At 36.8% G+C, this 21355-nt stretch overlaps 1 protein-coding gene across 1 annotated transcript; it reads right to left on the reverse strand.

The window, feature by feature from the left end:
* Positions 1 to 672: 672 nt before the first annotated feature.
* On the reverse strand, positions 673 to 20459 carry LOC144443581 (uncharacterized). Its single transcript, XM_078133119.1, has 10 exons — positions 20386 to 20459; positions 15668 to 15762; positions 12878 to 13063; positions 11132 to 11223; positions 10013 to 10095; positions 7131 to 7254; positions 6672 to 6715; positions 6029 to 6114; positions 3352 to 3406; positions 673 to 699 (listed from the first exon to the last, which is right to left on the reverse strand). Exons 2-10 carry the CDS (start codon positions 15760 to 15762, stop codon positions 673 to 675), a joined length of 792 nt encoding a protein of 263 aa, XP_077989245.1. The 5' UTR covers positions 20386 to 20459.
* Positions 20460 to 21355: the final 896 nt, after the last annotated feature.

Below are 21355 nucleotides of genomic sequence, written 5' to 3' on the forward strand. Positions count from 1 at the left end.
ATAAAGGACGATATTCAGTAATTATACAGTATAATGCACTCTAGACTGTCGACAGTAGCTCGCGCCTTTTTTTCCTACGTTTTATCTAAACTCCGATCCGGCGCAACACTAGTCTAATCGCAAACTGATATCGAGGACCGAAGGCCCGAGCGACTGTTGTCCCTTGCCGCATCTCCCTTGCTATTACTTATATTCATGATGTGACGTCATTTAATGGGGCGTTTCTCTATATATCGTATGATTTGCATACAGTTCAATGTAAGGTCACTCAACATTCAACACACGTAAACTACAGCGGAAACTTGTCTTCGTAAATGCATTTTGATGGTCATAATCAAGTACTTTTTCCTTTCCTATCTTTCTTTGTTAAAGCTTGAAACCGTGCGTTTTTCTAACATTCGTAAATGACGTCGTTGACGACCTCACTCGACGCCCGATACATTGTCATGCTCACTAGTCTATTGCCTTTTGTTTAGCAGCTAGCTGTTACAGTGGTACTGGTAGCGAGAGAGTGCTACGGAATTCAACTTATTGTACCAACTCCGACCGACACTCCACTCAAGCAATAGATGTTTTGGACACCCTTTTTACCTTCCCTCGACTGCAGCTAGCATATTATATAACAATAAAATCCATGTATAATATGTGTGATAGTGAGGCGTAGATAATATTCTAATGTGCAAATGGTAGACGTTCTACCTGAAACAAAAACAGAAAAGTGCCTCCATATTTACCACGGCACGGAGATCGTGCTCCGATCCGACACGTCTTCAACTAGTGTCTCCTCAGAGTACTGAGTCTATATATACCTAAAGCTATTACATGCACCCCATTATTTCAGATTCCGATTGAGGAGTCAATTTACGTAATCTTTATCACGATGCTATATGATATGACAGTTTGTCATGTTTGTTGTGTCTTTTCCTTGATGTTTTCTTTTTATGTGATTTTTGTTGTTGATGTTGGGGGGGGGGGGGTGAAACTTTGGGTCGGCGGGATATTGAAAAACAGAAAAAAAAATAGGATGACCCCAATAAATTGAAGTACGTCAGACAACAATTTATTAGCATTTCATGGTCATCTGATTTGTTAAATTTTACAGTTGAAGAAAGATCAGTACAGGCAATCACGAGTAAAAATACCCAATACCATATCGAACTTCAGGCTCCTTTACTTAGTTGAAGTTTTTGCTACACTATGAACATTTTATTGTTACATATTCAAACAATGCGAATCTCGTTGTATTCAGAATTGAATTTGAAACCATTTTCAAAAGAAATGCGATACTAACAATTACTGTATGATACAAAATCGAGACAATATAAACTCGTAGTTTATATACTTCCAGGTAGTTTGTATTTTACAAATACTGTGTTGTAAATTAGAACAATGCTCATAAATGGATAATCATAGGGAAACTCTTCTTCTTTCGACATATGGCACACTTCCTACTTTATTGGCCATTGAAAATATCATTGAAATTTTATGATAGTCAACACCACGATCGTACGAACAGAGGCTACAGACGTGACACTGACAGAAGTTCTATCAATCAGCACTTCATAGCAATGGTTGTGTATATAAATGGATGTGAAATGATGGTAAAACCACAGACAAGTTGTCTGTGGTACAAAGTACTAACATATTATAAACTGTGCAGTCAGAGTTTAGAACAGTACGTCAGTCTGAACGTGCAGTCAGGATGAGTTTTAATGGATGTCTTAAAATTCTGTATAATTTGGCACATACATTAACCTAAGAAAGCACGCTTGTCCAAAAAAAGCCTGATGCCATAGTTTTTATGTTTAATGAGTTATTTGCATAATTAATTATTCCCTTACAGGAGGCATTCAGTTTAAATCTGGTTATAGTTAGTGATAGTTCGCGATGTTTTGGAGTCCTCAACAGTAAGGTATAGCAAGTCTCATGTCTTACGAGATTTTGTCCAGGCGCATATGTGTACGTATACACAACTTTTTAGAGTTTTGATACTGTACTCATCTTAAGATACTTAGTTTGAAACAATTTTAGCTTTTCTGGGAAAACTAATCAAAAACTGTTATTGAAAAAATCAGTGTGCAAACATTGAGTTTAGAGAGATTAAGAGATTTAGAACAGGGTTATAGTCTCATTCTAGTTATGCTTTGTGTACAACTTTTATCACAGTTCCCTACTGCTTTGTGTACAACTTTTATCACAGTTCCCTACTGCTTTGTGTAAAACATTTATCAGAGATCTCTACTGCTTTGTGCAGTGTTTGCGCTGCCGATCACAAGATGGTCAAATGGCGAATTGATTTTTTGACTGGCAACTCAGACTTACGCTACTTTAGCCAAACTGGCGACTCAAAATTTTGAATCACACTGTTCCCCAACGAGCGACAAACTAGTGAATGTGTGTCAAAATTATTCACTGCTTAGGAGTTATCTCAGGGGTCTCCATTATATATTCGGTTAATACTACACTGTTTACAAAGACAAAGTTTCAACTGACCACAGCTGACGCTTAGATTTCAGTCCAATCTGCTGAGTAGTTTTGGAATTATAGAATGTTATACCTAATTTGCATAATACTCAGGGAATCATCATGTTTTGAACAAATCTTAATTTACTCACATCTAAGAATGTTTCCACCAAATTTCATGCCAATCTGCCCAGTAGTTTTGGAGTTTAAGTTTTTTGACCCAAAATCACTTTTTTTCACCCAAACCCACATCTTTGATGCAATCATGTTCATTTGAACAATTTCGTAACTAGACACCAGAAGTAACAATAACATGACCACCAAATATCAAAGCTATCGGTTCTAGCAATTTTTTACTTTAAGTTGTTTACACACACACACACACACACACACACACACACACACACACACACACACACACACACACACAGCCAGCCAGACAGACAGACAGACACTTTGTCATGCCTATAGGACTACTGAACCTTCAGTTCAGTTGTGCTAAAAATTAGTGTGCAAAGATTGAGTTTAGAGAGAGTAAGAGATTTAGAAAAGGGTTACAGTCTACTAATTATACAAATATAAAGGCAATGATATTGTACCTTTGCTAACAGTAAGTCCACACATATCAACTCAAATATTTCATGATTTTAGCATAATCACCAAATGCAGCCATTTCAATTCTAAAATCTAGAGTTCCTTACTGCTTTGTGTACAAATTTACCAGAGTTCATATCCAAGTGCCTATTAAGTCCTCGTTTGCTCATATAACATTGATGATCAGTCAACTCATGTGTAAATAATAAGAACATTGCAAACTCTATGCAAACTCACCTGTTCAACTAAAGGGAGACATACACTGAAGACAAATTATTCTTTGAGTCAACTTACCTGTTCAACCAAAGGAGACATTGCAGGATGAACACCAATGCCTTGAAGTTCATCTCTGTAGGGATAAAATGTACTAATATGTTTAATATCGTTGCAAGAGACTTTGTTAAAAGAGAGATCAATCAATACATTGGCATCTAGATGTAGGTGTGTGTAGCAGCTGTTCATCATTGACAAACATGCCAAGGTGTAAATATAACGGATGTAATAATCATTTTTAGCACAATGGTAAAATCATTTTCACCTTAACTCATAACTGATCCACAGAGATGCCCAGTATTGTGTAAATTTTGGCTGCAAAAAAATGGGACTGATTTATCTAAAGAAAAAGTGGTTCAAGTACCGTCAAACACGTACAAGTAATTTTATGAAGAACAAAACTGTGGTAGACATTGCTAAAATATTGACATAGGTGAGTTCACATACATGTATACTGTGTACTACGTGCACATATGTCATGTACTACTACATACATGTATTCAGGGCTCGAAATTCGCGGTAGTCCCGCATCCACACACTACCAATGTTTGTCTCTGGGCTACCAAATTACGCGAGTGGTAGCCCAATTGGGCCACTAAGTTTTGAATGAGACTGTGACACTGTGGCTTGACTCCGACTTCCGCTCGGGCCGGGGCCAGCCAGGCATAGGCGATCACTTTTTGTTATGATGTATCCCGTGGGACGCGTTCTCACCAAAATTAGCGTCAAAATCCCATTATGGTGCGTCTTTTCCAAAATGGCATCCACACTACATGTATATCAAATGTACACGAAATACATGTACACTGTACACGTCATTCTTCTGTACATCGCATACACAGCTAATTGTACTTCCTAAATGTCACAACAAAACATTTATAATCAACAATATTCTGTATAGTGATTTAATATTATCTTTCTGGGCTTTCGATTTTCCATGGTAATCACTCTCTGGATATATGCGCTTCGGCCCTTCCACCTCTTCTTGGAAGCGAGACTGTACAGAGTACAGTACACTATGCTCCCGGGACTGTGGTACAGCACAGTAGTGCACAAACTAAATTCCATGACATGAACGACAGCTTTAACTTTCAACTTGACAGAGACACGGTTGTAATGGTGTTTGATAAAAATTTATGCTGCTGATGAGAACTGTTACATGTAACTTGGTATACACCTAGAGATTCGTTTATTCCTGAATGATGCCTTCACGTGTGTGAACCATGCTCGTGCTAGCTCACACATCCCCTTGAGAGCATATAGTGAATGGTAAATATTCATGTAATGCATTTGATCTGGTAGCAAAGCTCAAAAAGAAAGTTGAAGTTTTATTGAGAATGAAATGGTGATGTGACGGTTTGAATTTTCTGAGTGAAGTTTTTAGCATAGACCGTCTGCCGATGTGATATTAGACTCTGTTTGATCATTGCGTCGCTTAGCCCATGGATGGAAGTGGCTTTGCCATAATGGCAGTCAAATTGATGCAAACCCTGTCCCAGTCTGTTAATAAGTAACCAATCATGTGGATAGATAAGGATAGCAGCATGTAGTTTCTAAATTACCCAAGACGTACTCTCCACATCAGGAAGTGTCCTAGTCTATCAGCTAGCCCTCGGATGTTCTTCCGATAAAATACGACACACAGCCGAACAACGCTATCGAGGATGGAACATCCGAGGTCTAGCGAATGTCATCAGGATATAAATAACTGCCAATCAGAGAACCGTATTAGCGACAAGCACAAACAAAGGACAATAGCTAAATTTTCATGCATATTCATCTTAAGGAAGGGCTTGTATAAATAACCACCAATGCGTTAACTGAAATGTGTGAATGACAACGTCTACACACTCATCAAACTCACAATTACCATAAACTGATAAGCAATAGTAATGACGTAAATGTGTTTGTCAACACTTGCATGCAGAGATTCCCTGAGGTCATAGGTTATTGAATATATTAAAGTATATATATGCATAGATGGCCCAACCCACCACTCAATGTAATCTCAATGGAATGTCCGGTCTGAAAATGACATTCGCTAGACTGTTCGGGCAGGCCCTCACATGCGAACTTCGTTCGCTTATAGTTATAGCATCGAAAGAAAGCCCGAACGTCTAGCAGCAAGACTAGAAGTGTCCATGGGGCACATGAAACTGTTTATACGTTTTCCATACGTTGAATCATATTCAAATTTTACAGGTCTCACTGCACCAAGAGATTTAGCTAATAGTTACATCGAAGAACTGCAACTACATGTCATGCTCTCCATGCAACTTCAATGCAACAAAATGTATGTTGTTTGCTGACAGTAAGCCTCATAATTTATGTTTCCTGTTTATGACATGTCACCAGTGACGCATACATCCCAAAAATTGCGTCCCCAATGTCAAATATGGCATCGAATTCGCACAAATAACATTAACGTGACCTCTCAATTTACTCAATCAATCATCGAATTCAATACATGTACATCAAATAATTACATATATACACTAACACCATTAACTTAGAAATGCATGCTTATGGGCTACCAGTCACTGCTCTCAGGCTACCAAATTTAAATGATGGTAGCCCACTTGGGCTACCAAGAAAAAAAAGAGGAATTTCGAGCCCTGATGTATGTATCTTACATGTTAGTGCCGCTATGAATAGACCCCCAACAATGCAAACAAGTTTTCCCCAGTGTCAGATTTACCTGGGAACTGATGATACATTTGCTGGTAGTTCTGGCCCTGTACCCATTGCATTATTTGTTATACTTGTTGAGATGGGAGGATATATCTGCAAAATGACAATCAAATATGACACTGTAAGAAGCAGTCAAAAAATCTACAAAATTCAGACCCAAAACTGGCCCTTAATGACATAATGTACTGGTTCTGTGTATTTGTTTGTAATTGTATGTTTCACTCACTACAAAATTAGGAACCAACACGGGTCCTTAATGTACTGGTTCTGTGTATTTGTTTGTAATTGTATGTTTCACCTACCGTACTAGGACTTATTGTTATTTTTACCAAAGTTTGTTTATCAAATGTGAAAACTTTTATTTGACTACATAATTGTAATTTTCAGTAAGTTTTAAGTTAATACAATCACTAAATGTTTACTGAATTCCATTTTGGAGTCCAAACTATAATGTTATGTAGACTTTGATGTGACAATGTTGTCTTCCCATTAATCACATACACACTGATATGACAATGTTGTCTTCCCATTTATCACATACACACTGATATGACAATGTTGTCTTCCCATTAATCACATACACACTGATATGACAATGTTGTCTTCCCATTTATCACATACACACACTAAAAGAGCTGGAATGGACTTACAGTGTGTTGATAGCTTGACTTTTTTTCATTGTCCTCTTGTAACACTATTGACAAAAATAGAAAATGTCATCAATCAAGTGTAGCTGTAATGCCATTCATACAATGTGAAAACCTTTACCAAAGAAGTGTCAATGATTTTAGTTTTCCACCAAAGATATTTGCCATGATATACTTTACCCACAGAACATGCGTATACAGTTAATTGGGCACCACAGAACACTGCAGTACCGTACATGTGTATATCAGTGACTTCAAAAGTAACATATAGTGATATACATTTATTTTGTTTGTTACTATTTCCCCTATTGTGTCAAGATTGCACCAGCACAAATCAGACTTTTGGTCTCTAGATACATTTTTAACGATTATCAATACATAACCTTACCAACATTGACCAAGGATTGCATAAAACTAAGATACAAAAATTGTAAGAATGGGAGTGAAAGATGTTAATATTACCTTGGTTACTATATAGATTAAATGGAGGTAGTTCTTCCTCTTCTTCACTATCACTATCACTTAACAAGTCTATTGGTGAAGACAAACATTCAGTTTTCTTCCTTGGTTCGTTTACTCCACTTCCCTAATTAATTAAATGCACCAAAATGATATTGTAATCAAATACTAAGTACAATAGATAGCTATGCCAATTGTCAATTTTCACTTCAAATAGTGGTCAATTCTCATTCCAACTGTACTCTCAATTTTCACTTCAAACAGTGCAGTCAATTCTCATTCCAACTGTACTATCAAATTTTACATCAAATAATGCAGTCAATTCTCATTCAAACTGTACTCTCAATTTTCACTTCAAATAGTGGTCAATTCTCATTCCAACTGTACTCTCAATTCTCACTTCAAATAGTGCAGTCAATTCTTATTCCAACTGTACTTTCAATTTTCACTTCAAATAATGCAGTCAATTCTCATTGCAACTGTACTCTCAATTCTCACTTCAAATAGTGCAGTCAATTCTCATTCCAACTGTACTCTCAATTTTCACTTCAAATAGTGCAAGTGTCAATTCTCATTCCAACTGTACTCACAATTTTTATATCAAATAGTGCAGTCAATTCTCATTCAAACTGTACTCACAATTTTCACTTCAAATAGTGCAAGTGTCAATTCTCATTCCAACTGTACTCACAATTTTTATATCAAATAGTGCAGTCAATTCTCATTCCGACTGTACTCTCAATTTTTACATCAAATAGTGCAGTCAATTCTCATTCCAACTGTACTCTCAATTTTCACTTCAAATAGTGCAGTCAATTCTCATTCCAACTGTACTCTCAATTTTTATATCAAATAGTGCAGTCAATTCTCATTCCAACTGTACTATCAAATTTTACATCAAATGGTGCAGTCAATTCTCATTTCACTGTACTCACAATTTTCACTTCAAATAGTGCAGTCAATTCTCATTCCAACTGTACTCACAATTTTTATATCAAATAGTGCAGTCAATTCTTATTCCGACTGTACTCTCAATTTTCACTTCAAATAGTGCAGTCAATTCTCATTCCAACTGTACTATCAAATTTTACATCAAATAGTGCAGTCAATTCTCATTCCAACTGTACTCTCAATTTTTACATCAAATGGTGCAGTCAATTCTCATTTCACTGTACTCACAATTTTCACTTCAAATAGTGCAGTCAATTCTCATTTCAACTGTACTCTCAATTTTTATATCAAATAGTGCAGTCAATTCTCATTCCAACTGTACTCTCAATTTTTACATCAAATGGTGCAGTCAATTCTCATTTCACTGTACTCGCAATTGTCATTAAAAGTATGCTGTCAACTTTCATTAAAAGCAGTACTCATAACATGTTATGTACAATGCTGTTAATTCTCATGTCAATTTAATGCCAATATCACTGTATCTCATTCCAACATCATATTAAACATTCCAAATGTATTTCAGGTTTCTCAAGTTTACAGACATATACAGTAATCATTCTGACATCAATGTTCTCTACAGATTAAATTGTATACATATTAGGCCAAAAAAAAAAATATGTCTGGTTCTGGTCAGCGCGCGCGTGCCCTGAATACCCCCGCGTCGATCCTTTTTTTTCCGATAATTTTTGCTTTCCCGTTCCTTATTTACAATTCCCCGTCGATCAACACTGTATGCAAGGCTAGCGGAAAAAATTTAACTCGTGTGATGGCGCACTTCTATTTGGTAACGGGTACCCTTTTCTTCTAGTACTGTTGCATACCCATAATCCCCCGTACGATATGTGTACGTAATATGTACGATGAGCGTGGTTGATGGGAATCACGGGAAATAGTGTGTTCACTGTGCTAGGTGGTAAACCGCTCACATGTTTCGAAAATGTCAGAAGTTTGAGTACGTCGTGAGCAATCGAAATGTTGATATCAATTCAGCTGACTTTCGAGGTGTTCTTAGTTCTGGTGATCGTTTCGTTCTGCCTTCTGAATACAAAGATTTTCCTGTAGCGTAAGCAGTTAGCTCTGGATGTATGCGCTACGATGTTCGACACGTCTTTCCATCTGCGATGAGTTGGAAAGACGTGTCAAACATCGTACCGTATACAGACTGCGTATCAGACTGATGATGGACGGTGCTCGAAAGAAAACACTGCCTCCTCTACGTCCGTTGGACAGACCTATTTCTCGTTATTTAACGTTGCAAGTTGCACAATGACATTATACAGTGGTTGCAAGGCAAGACTCATTATCTTGGATGGGATTATAACTGCAAATCGGGATTATAACTGCAAATCACTGGGCGATAAGATAAATTTGTAAATGTGACTAGTGATGCCCTGATGGATGATTGATCCGCATCGTATAAAACTTGCCATACAACAGTGCCAACTTCCAGAGTTGTATGACATCTTCCGAGAGCATGTAAAGTGTCAAAAATGTGTATTTACTAATTTGCCAAAAAAAAAAAAAAATTAGGAAAAAAAAAAAAAAACGCGCGTCGTCGCACCACTTTAGAAAGTTTACCCTGACCAGAACCAGATTTTTATTTTTTTTTGGCCTTAGAATACTAATTTGTATATATTTACATAAATGTGCAAGCAGTATATTACATGCATATACTAGCTACTCAAATGATCCAGCACATTTTACTTTACTTGTAGAATTGTAATAGCAGGGATACTAAACTTGTAGTTTAGTAGTAAAATATTTACAAATACAACTGACTATACACTGTGCATACACGCTGCTTTCAAAATTCTTCCTGTGTGATGTCACAGACAAATCAATCTGTCTGTTTATAATAAGTAATTTCTACCAAATCTGGGAAATTGCAATGTATGATGTTTTATATTTTGGGTGAAGAATGAATTTGTACATACATTTCCAGTAGTAGCATTGGTGGTTGCTGGTGTTGATGTCCTTGTACCAGTTAAGCAACCAGTTGGCAGAAATAAGGAATCATCTAAGAAGAAATAATAGATCATACATAGCCTTTGGCAGTCAAACTCAATTGATCTTACTTTGATACCAATACAATCATCACTTACAGTTGGTACAAGCATACATTTGTACATGTACAATGTAGAAAGTTACTTGGGGCTCGGGACCTACAAATATTTCATTTGATACCAATACTAAACAATCATCACTTACAGTTGGTACAAGCATACATTTGTACATGTAGAAAGTTACTTGGGGCTCGGGACCTACAAATATTTCATTTGATACCAATACTAAACAATCATCACTTACAGTTGGTACAAGCATACATTTGTACATGTAGTAAGTTACTTGGGGCTCGGGACCTACAAATATTTCATTTGATACCAATACATGTACTAAACAATCATCATTTACAGTTGCTACAAGCATATACAAATGTACATGTAGTAAGTTACTTGGGGATTTGGTTGTGATCACACTCATTATTTAAAGTCAACTATCTTTTATCTCAGTTAACTGAGTTGGTGGCCATGATTGTGGTTGTAATAAGAACTTATAGTTTTTGGTAGTTTAATTTCCTCAAAATCCTTGTACATACACACCATAATTGACGTACAAATGTACAATATACAATGGGTAACACTGAAGTAAAGCACTTTCTCTATGTGCTACACTCATTTATAGCATTCACATTACAAGTTACAAGTAAGACTGAAGTAAAGCACTTTCTCTATGTGCTACACTCATTTATAGCGTTCATATCAAGTGTAATTTGTAAAAGTATACGGTTTCATTTGGTTTATTTACAAGCCTATAGCATGTGGGTTTTCTAATGTGGTCAATTAGCAAATGAAAGAGTATACTTTTACACTTGATATAGATGTCAAACGATTGTAGTCACTTTGCCATATCCTCTAATACAATAAACACACCCTCAACTCCTGGATATGAACATACCAGTAATGAATGTTACTGTACGCTAACATTGGTTAATATGTGCATCATTAAAATATTATTTGGTTTGAAATGAAGTGACTATTATGGTAAGAGTTTACCTGTGAAATCATCATCTTCAAAATCAACAACACTGTTGTTGTTTTGTGGAGTTAACAGTAGTCCACTGAACATACTGTCTTTCTTTTGTGACCTACAATGATAGGAAACATACCAAGACAAATGTGCACCCATAATATTTACATATACAGTACATGTATAACAAGAAAATAAGGTTAAAACAATATGTAAATACAGCAAAAAATGCATCATAATGTACATTGTACAATCAAAGAACTTGTTGTAGTCACTACAAGAAATACTTCTTTTTGGCGGGGGGCTATGTCTTTCGTGAAGACTTGTTTGAATTAAGCCAAGTGAACATTTTCTTCCTTTTTGTGAAGTCTCTAAGATCTCTGACATTCAGAGAAAGTTTACATTTCATGAGTAAGGATATGACTAATCATATTGCATTTACAATTACCATCGAGCCAACTCAGAGGATAAAGTATGAAACACAAGGAAAGGAAAAAGTAGACCAACAGCAACAGAAACAGAAAGGGGGAGAGTGAGAAGGAACACAACAGGATGACAACTTGTACCTTAGTTATGTACAAACAAATATCCCCCTAGGGAGAGAGAGGACCAGCTTGTACTTGGTTACATGTATGTACAAACATCCCCAAGGGAGAAAGAGGATTAACTTGTACCTAGATATATACAAACAAATACCCCAAAGGAGAACTCCGAGAAGGATTAACTTGCACTTAGTTATGTACAAACAAATATCCCCAAGGGAGAAAGAGGATTAACTTATACTTAGTTTTAGTTACACATGTATGTACAAACAAGTACCCCCCCCCCCCCCCCCCCAGGGAGAAAGAGGATTAACTTGTAATTAGTTGTGTGCAAACAAGTACCCCCTGGGGAAAAAGAGGATTAACTTGTAATTAGTTATGTACAAACAAATATTCCCAAAGGGAAAAAGAGGATTAACTTGTAGATTTAGCTCACAGTCACATGTCAACGAATGGTTATCTCTATGTGGTCGATGAGGGCACACAGTACAAGGATATTCAAGTAAGGTTATGTACAGTGGATGATATCACTATCAGTACATACAAAATAACTCCTTTACCTTTAATTTTAGCAATCCAAAGCTCCGAGGACTGTTAGAGAGCCGTGTTTGTGTGGTTATGGTAATAATGACAACTGCACACATGTAAATGTGCCCCCCCCCCTTGTTTTTCATGTGTCCATTGTGTTCTGTCTATGCTTCATTGCTTGCCTTTTCCATTGTTTTACATCTCAACTCATTCCTACCCAATGTTATACTTGTGTGTCTGTGTTCTGTGTATGATCACCCGACCATTACGTGTCTATTTGCTCCAGCCACGTTTCACCTTGTTTTATGTTCTACGCATTTCATAAATGATACAATGTATGCCCCTGCCAATTACTACATGTACTTCTCAGTGTTGCCAACTTTTTTGGCCATTTCTTTTGTGCATATTGTATTTAGCCGAAACACAACAAAGCCGATCGGTAGCTTGCTAATGTCGGCTATTTTCCATGAGTGGTGGTCGTAGCCGTCCACTGGCGACCACCATGTAGAGGTTCCTGCATCCTCCCCCACCATGCCCCCTCCCCCAAAGGAGGCCAAATCTAACCTAGCATTGAAATCCCAGCTACTTCTATCATTCCATTTCATTTCATGTGTCTCTTCTGAGACACACGATAACAGCACATTGACGTTTCCTAACAATGTTGTGAGTACAACATTATTAATATACTACATGTACATGTACCTGCTAATTGCTGGCAATGGTGATACCGTTGCTTGAGGTTTCTTTGTTGATGTTATTGCACTGTTTCTTTCCAACTCATTCTCTTTAGGAGTTTGTAACCATGGCGTCAGACTACACTGCACTTCAGTTTTCTTCTTTAGTGAATGTCTACTTTTAGTGGTAGCAACAGGTTTTTTAAAGCTGAATCTATGAGTGACAAAGAATAAATGGAAGCAATGTAACGATAAGGGATATTCTGGTAGTGGTGAGATTTTGCGAGACCGCCTAGCAACCACATGACAAAGGTCAAGCTTTGGCCATCATGTGTCATTTAAACACTTGAAAACACTATGTAAACCCATGTTTATGGGAGGATTTTACATTTTCTGTTGTGTTCATCCTGGACAAGGCTCCAAAGCTGCAGGACTTCCTACGTAAATTTGCCGTGACTACGTCTTGATTTCTTCCACCAAGGCAGTATGTCAAATACACTTAGACGAGGACCCAGTTTTCACCCGTCACGATCTACAGCAAGATGTATTTTATTTAATTTTCAAATAAATTTTTGCATAAAAATAAGTGTCTTCATATGTTTATACATATTTCATTAGCCCTAGAAGATTTTATCCTGACAAAGACCAGGGGTGAACAAATCATTTTGTGAACTGGTGGTCCCCGGACCAGTGCCTTAAAAAATCCAGTGGTCCTGCTGAAAGAATTAGTGGTCCCAGGTCCCGCTAATGTGAAACATTAAATCTTATCTATGAATCAGTATATTCAGACGACTTTTTAACATAGTTAGTAACAGTAAATCTTACCTATGAATCTCTATATTCAGACGACTTTTTAACATAGTAACAGTAAGGTACAAGGTAAAATTTGTGTGACCCGCCCCAAAAAACCGCGTCCTGGACCCAGGACCAGTGGATTTGTTCACCCCTGGAGACATTTTGCCTAAATGTGAGCTCACACGTGCAGACGTGTAAATGATGCATGGTTACTGAAATCGACTGTTAAATGACCACAAAATGTTTCCACATTCCTCAATTAAATCGAACTGTGTTACTGGTCGCATGCTACATTCCTTTATGAAGTCATAATTTCCTTTCACAGCTTGTGCTACAAATTGAACTGTTACTGCAACTTGCGAAGTTATGTATAATTTGAACCAAGTTTTCCTGATTTCGTTGTCAAAAACATAGCATAATCTGTAACCCGCAATCAAAACTTTTGTCATCTACCAATAAAAGCCTAATAAAAAAAATTGTGTAGTTCTGGTTACGCTCAATTTCAGAATAGGTGGGGATGGTAGATTTTTTTTTTATTATGATTGATATATTTTTTTTCTGTGTGACTGTCTACTTCAAATTTTCCATTGCTTTCCAAATGGTCTCTGTGTTATTTATTTCTTCCTATCAGATGTTCAGCCATAACAGTTCGGAAGAACAGTTTTATATCGTCTTTCCAAGTTGATGTCAGTTTCTTCAACCATTATTTCCTGTGAGACTTCACAGTTTTCTTGATTTAATTAATTTTCTCGAATACATAAAAAAAAGTTTAAGGTAGGCAGTGAAAAGCTAGGTACAAATGTAGGGTCGGGTAATCAGAAACAAGCAATCATTTTTTTAGGCCTAATGATTTTGTTGTTGTTTTCTATGTAACTATCAAGCAAATGCCAACACACGTGGCAGTGCAGTGCAACTAATTTGGTACATGTATAACATGTTATGACGTACGGTAGTTGGTTGGTACCCAAGAAATTAGTTTTCCATTTCAATTACAAATTGTCACTGTGTAAACAGTGTTTGGATGGTGTTGGAACATGTCCCCACAAATATCATTTCTTATGTCATTATTTTGAAGATCTTTATATAGAAATATGTGTGTATGTATATGCATCGATTTTCATAGTGTACACTCTGACAAGGTGTCTATGCATACATGTATGCAATATTCACTGGGAAAATACGTAGTGAAAACATGCCGCCCTTTTAGGAGATAATCTTCCTAGTTATTCTGCTGACTTCATTAATACTCCCGACTTCAGACTGCGATGTCTTCAATTACATGTACATGTACCTACATGCATATGTGCCATTGGTCAGATCATAACACTGTTGACAGTAAACAAGGCCATTCAAGTCATATGAGGACAACAGCCTCTGTTCCGATGACCATGTTCTAGACTTCATGCATGTACATGTAATGTCTGCCTTGAAATCTTTAATCACTTCTGCATGTGTCATGTGCACATTGTTTTACTCCTATTATCGATCACTGAGAACTTTTCAGGGATTTTGATACTTCAGCTCATGGTGCACAGTGTACAAATGTACAGTGAACGCACTAACATAAATGTACAAGAACAATGCGATTGCTAACACTGACATTTTCGCTTGATCTGCATATCACTATCTTATACATGTATGATTGCTACATGTACAATGTATGGAGCATCACACGTGATCTCATACGATCTCACGTGACGGAATATGACTATGAGAAACTTGTCTGGTTGTATTAACATTTCCAAAATTAGACTCAAGGTAACATTGTATGCAATGAATAAATGAAAAGATTAAACTTTTTGGCTGACAATAATAATGTTGGGTTCTTATATAGCGCACAATAAATGTTGGAACATTAGAAGAGTATGCAGACTTTACAGTATACATGTACATTGTACATGTAAGTTATGTACAGAAATCCAGAATTCAGGGTATAAATAAAAAGAAGAGTAAACATTTCAAATAATTTTACCCACTGTTTGGGTGTTCTACAATGTACATGTACCATATTAATTTTACTTACTTTTGATTTGGTAACTTCTGGGCCAGTGCATGACCTTGATCCAGTTTCTGGTTAAATTTACCAAATTGTTCTTTCCAGTTGTTTAATATTGACATCTGTTGATTGTAATGCAAAAGCTGTATATTAAATTAAATGTCATACAGGTGCTACATTTTTGTACCACAAATACCTTGTGTAACTACATTGTAGTCCCTCTTGCTTTATTCTGAAAATGTCTATTAAAGGGGTGGTCAATTGAACTGACTGTGTGGGCTTGTGTTTTGGAGTTGAGCATGGCTTTCTCAAATTAACAAAAGAAAATTGTTTCTGGTCAAGAAACGTTGTCTATTAAGTGGTGTGACGACACAAATTTTTTTGTTAGTTATTCATCATTAGTTCTGCAGTTGTCTTCCCTGAAGTACATGTAGCAATTAATGAAGAGAGTTATTTTGTGTTTTCCCTTGGATTTGCAGTCAAGACCCAAGAAATGTTCAAAATGACCTAAATCCAATCAAAATTGGCAAAAATAGTAACACATTGCAATATTTTGAAATTGGTAGTAAGACATGTACATATACAATGTACATGTGCAAGGGTTATGATGCCAACATTTTGCTCATGTTTTCAGTGTGATTTCGCTGTGCGTACTACTACTCGTTTAAAAAATGTTGATGATAATACTTAGTCAAGAGTAAAAATGTACATGTAATTCTGTAGTACTGTATGTCATAAAAAATACTAATACTAATAATACTAGGCAGGCAGGGTAGCCACTAATGTGAGAACCTGGGATTGAAAATTGGGCCTTTAACTATAAAACACTGCACAGTGAAATCTCTTTGATCTCACATAATTTTGTCAGCACAACTGAACTGGTAAGGTTCAGTAAGCATACATGTGTAGAAGCACTTACATGTAGTGTGTTAGCATGAAGTACACATGTACCTGGATCAGTAGATGGTAATGTACATGTACATGTACATGTATGGTAATTCTTCAAACTCTGACTTATCAACATTTAGTTTCGTTTTTCGATCAGATTATTCCTTACAGATTTACATGATTTCACCTGGGAAAAAATCGACCATTTTCATAGTTTTTAACGTGACATTAATGATCACTAATATTTTCTATTAAACATCAGTAGCAGGGCTCCCACTAGCAAATTAAAACATTTAGCCACTGAATTGGCCAATCTCAGATCTTAGCCACTTTCTATAAATATTAGCCATTATGTTACAGCATCACAAGTACGCTAGACATAGGTCAATCTTGGGATCAACCATCAAAATTTGATCTATATTCTGTTGAAAAGTCACAAGATTTTCCCACAATTTATCAAAAAAGTCGGATAACATGATCTTATGATGTATAACAATTAGCTGCTTTCGTTTTGTTAGTCGTCATGAACTTTCAATCTAAGGGGTGGACCATTTGATATCCGGGGGGGGGGGGCTCGTAGGATTTCAGGAAAAAAAAAGATGCCGAATGGAGTTGCTTGAAAAAAAAAAATATCCAGATATGACTGGGTGATGGAAAAAAAATGATGGACCACTGCTACTAGAAAAAAAAATGTATTGGCAGGGAAATGATGCACAGGTTCGAGTATACTGTTCAACCTGCTCGTACCTCTCTAACCAAGACACTTATCAAATGATGACAAACATTTTCAAACACATGTCAGGGACCAGTCAGTTTCGTTAGCCTGTGATACATATATATATTTGTTCTTGTCTCTGTTTCTTTCATAAATTGTTTCAATATTACTTCATGTAAGGGTTCAAACATACCTATACATAAAATTATACGTATAATACATGTATTACCTAGCTACCACACTAGTTACAGAACATGCCATGTAAGTGTTTGGCTGTTTCACAATCAGTGCTTCACTTATCTTGCACTTTGGGGCAAAAGTGAACTTGAAGGTTTTGCTATCGTAATCTTCATACTATTAGATAGTATCATAGTTTATATAAGAAATTAATCTAAATTGTGCTAGTCTCTTCAGTATGAATTTGTCAGAAAGGATGAATATACATTCTATTTCGGACACTACATGTATCGACACCACCACTCAAATTCAAGTTTCTATTGTACACTAGGTATGACCTCCTAAAGTGCTCTAACACATCAGTAACTTTTAATTACTATACAGGCAATATCAATGCCCCTATACCAATGTTACAGGTCCACTTTTATAACATGGAAAACTTATTTAAAAAGTTATATTTACTTTAGCTTTTCGAAGCTTGGCAATATATATCTCAGAGGCTATGAATAACCTAAAAATTGCCTAAATAGAAACAAGCGACCTATCGGTCAGAATAGCTCCGCTGTTGTTTTTAATCTAATTTTTTATTTTGGTATTAAACATGTAGAAGTGGTTCAGTTCTTCAGCTCTTCACTATGCAGTTTTGTTTTAGCGATGTAATAAAGTGGTTACTGGTTTCATATGATGTCTCACTATAAAACACATTTTACACAGAAAGTTGGTAATGTATTGTACTTTTATACCATAGTCACAATTTTATTTAAAAAATCTACTGTTATGAAAAATTACACAATATATCAGTCCCGGTATGATCACTGACTAGTTGTGCTTGCATACAGAGTAATCTGGGACTCGATTCTGACAATTATCCCTACTATTTGTTTTGAGTCAAGTCAGCAATATAGACTTGTGCACCGCCTGTCGTATGTAAGCAGGGCTAACCACTGGCATGACCAGAGAGAACCTTTTCGGATTTACATGTAAAACGGAGAAAGATACGAAAAACATAATGCAAAGTCTGAAGACAAATTAAAGTTGTAATTATTTTAATTATTTTTACCCGCCAAATATTTGCATTTTGGAAATGGCAAGACACGTTCATGTCGTTTAACTTTACATGTAAACTGTTGGCCAATAAACAAAGTTTGGTCGATTCACAGGCGGCAGTGAGACTGCTCTTGAGTCTTGCATAACTTCAACTGCATGCCAAGGCATGCCTTCCTTACGCGAGTTGTCTTCATTCTGGTTCACTGTCACTCCAAATTGCACGACAATATAGAATTAATCACAAGATACAGTTTATCTTAAAACATCAAACTTTTATAGTGGGTCTGAAGTGTGATTTTAGTGAGTACCAAGAACTCCCGTGTTGTTGCTGTGGAAAATCGCCCGGACGTCAAACGAGCTCAGCTTCAGCTTCAGCTTCCGGGTCAAATCAGTCACTTTCAACCGAAAATTCTTGAATGGTCCGGACTGTTACACAACGATCCTACTAAATTTACTTGCCATGGTTATTTAAAACACATAGAAATCCAACTTTTTGTGAAATTTGTAAACTTTCCGGTCCGTATTGAGGAAACTATGACTCATGGAGGGTTACATGTATACTTCCATGCTATGAGCGAAAACCTAGGTCGAAATTTCAGGGCCTCAAGTATGCGTCCCGAATTCGTCGGAAAATCGGTATTCCTAAATGTAATGGCAAAAATTATTTTGCTGGCACGAAAGAAGAGATATCAGTTGAGGTTTAGGCGTTTTCAGTATCTAAAATGGGGAACTCTAGTGAAAGTTACGGCGAGTTGAAAACACCGAAAAATAAGGCCTGTGAGCAGCCATTCAAAGTGTCGCTATCTGTAGCATAGCATATGAGGATAGATTACATGTATATACAAATGAGGGTATTGCCGACTGGCTGATTATGTAGAAGGGGTGCAAAATTTGGATTTGAAGTTTACAACCCTGTTTCGAACAAACACTTGTCATTTGGGTGCACAATGCGTAGAATTATGACTATAGCACATACAAATGTATATTATGTATCAAAATAAAAACAATCGACTCTCACTCAGCACGATGCCGTATCGTCAGTCAAGGGCCGGGGGCATGCCAAATGTAACACAATTGGTTGCATACAGGATACGAATCGTTCGATCAAATATGCGTAAAATTAATTTCCATTGCGTATAATATGGATGATTTTGTGTTACCGCGAACACTGACATACATTGTAGGGTCATTTGTAAAATCATTAATTATGCAAGCCACTCCCATCAAAAACTAATCAGCCCCAAGTTACAGCCTGAAAATGCCACATAGTAAATTTGCAGAACATTTGCTGAACAGTACTTTTTGAGATATCACTGTCAGTGGAACAAAATTTCTGCACAGACAGACAGACATCGCCATGACATCAGCTCCCATTACCTATACTGGAGCTAACTAAAAATGCAATGATGGTGACTGCCAGCACCGATAGTGAAAATATGACCCGCACTTTCTGAAAAATTTTGTATCCTTGGAAGAGAACTACATTTGTAGATCAATGTTCAAATTTGTACAGAGAATGGGTGATTTATATCTACAAAATGTATAGCTCAGTAGAATGGGTAACAGGTGAGATGAGAGGGCTGTGAATCAACCTTTGTATTGATTGGAGTTTACAAGAATGTTCATGACATTCACATGTTTTTATTCAAAATGAACCCCCCCCCCAAAAAAAAAAGGGGGGGGGGGCAAGATAGAACACTTATTTCGGTGCACAACATGGCATCGCAGCATGGCATACATACACAGGACATTTACTATGATTTACATGTGTAGTTGTAAACTGTATTCAATATCCATTTATTCAATATATCATCATTTTCATAGATCTCGAGTTGAGAGCCTGTGGCTGTAAACGAAAACGCAGTGTGTTAATCGTACTTTGCTGAAGATTCAAAACTAAATAAAATATTATTCTTACCTTTGTAACTTCCTCAAATTTACACTATTTGTGTCAATGCATTGCAACAGAACAGTGCGCGGTACACAGTATACTAGTACAAAAATGGCGCCGACTAAAGTCGTGCGAGTATAAAGTTAGTATCAGATTCAGATTCAGATTGGAGGACGATATGAGCTCGTCTCACGTTGCGTTGAGCCTCGGATTCAAGCTCATATATGCATGTAGCATGGTAATTAGACTGTCAACAAATGTCTTGACTGTTTTGTAATTTATCTTTGATACTATTGTCGCTGAAATTAATAGGATTAAACATAACATGGTGTGGGCGTTCCGTGAAAACAAAACTAGATCATATTTTAGGTGTTCGAATCCTCAGTAAACGTAAGTGAGTACAGCGTTCTGCATGTTCTGCATACTATTGTATGTTTAAAGTTATGTATTTGCACACAATTAGTTTTTAAATGAAACATATTTCAGAAGGTTTTTTGTTTAGGAATACGACAAAATATAATCTACATGGTACTAGTCTGAAAGGTACGCCATGACGGGGCGCCCTCACACATCGGTCAACCCCTCTCCTAGGGTGAGAGGACTCAGGACAATGCAGGAGGCAGAGGGCGGAACGTCGCGACCTATCTTACAGTCTACCATGGAGACTACAAGAAATGTCCCACTTCTCACCTGTTATAAAATATTACGTCTACAGACTTTAAATAAGGTTAAAATCTTAGAACTCCTTACTCCAAGCAGTCTAGGCGACAATATCTCTTTTCAGATGCATAGTTTCGGGTAATTTTCCCCATGCAATCTCAGACATCCCCTGTCCCATCGAGCGACTGTGAAGGAGGAACATTCCCTGTAGCCTGGCCATTATTATTTCTTATTTGACTGTTTTTTTCCCCTGTGTTATTGTGATTTTCGAATGAGACTGAACTTAACCTGGCCTGGGCCATATTACCTGGGCGCTATTATGAGCCTGACTAGCCTC

Source organism: Glandiceps talaboti, chromosome 12 (genome assembly GCF_964340395.1).
Source record: "Glandiceps talaboti chromosome 12, keGlaTala1.1, whole genome shotgun sequence".
Taxonomy (NCBI): Eukaryota; Metazoa; Hemichordata; class Enteropneusta; family Spengelidae; genus Glandiceps; species Glandiceps talaboti.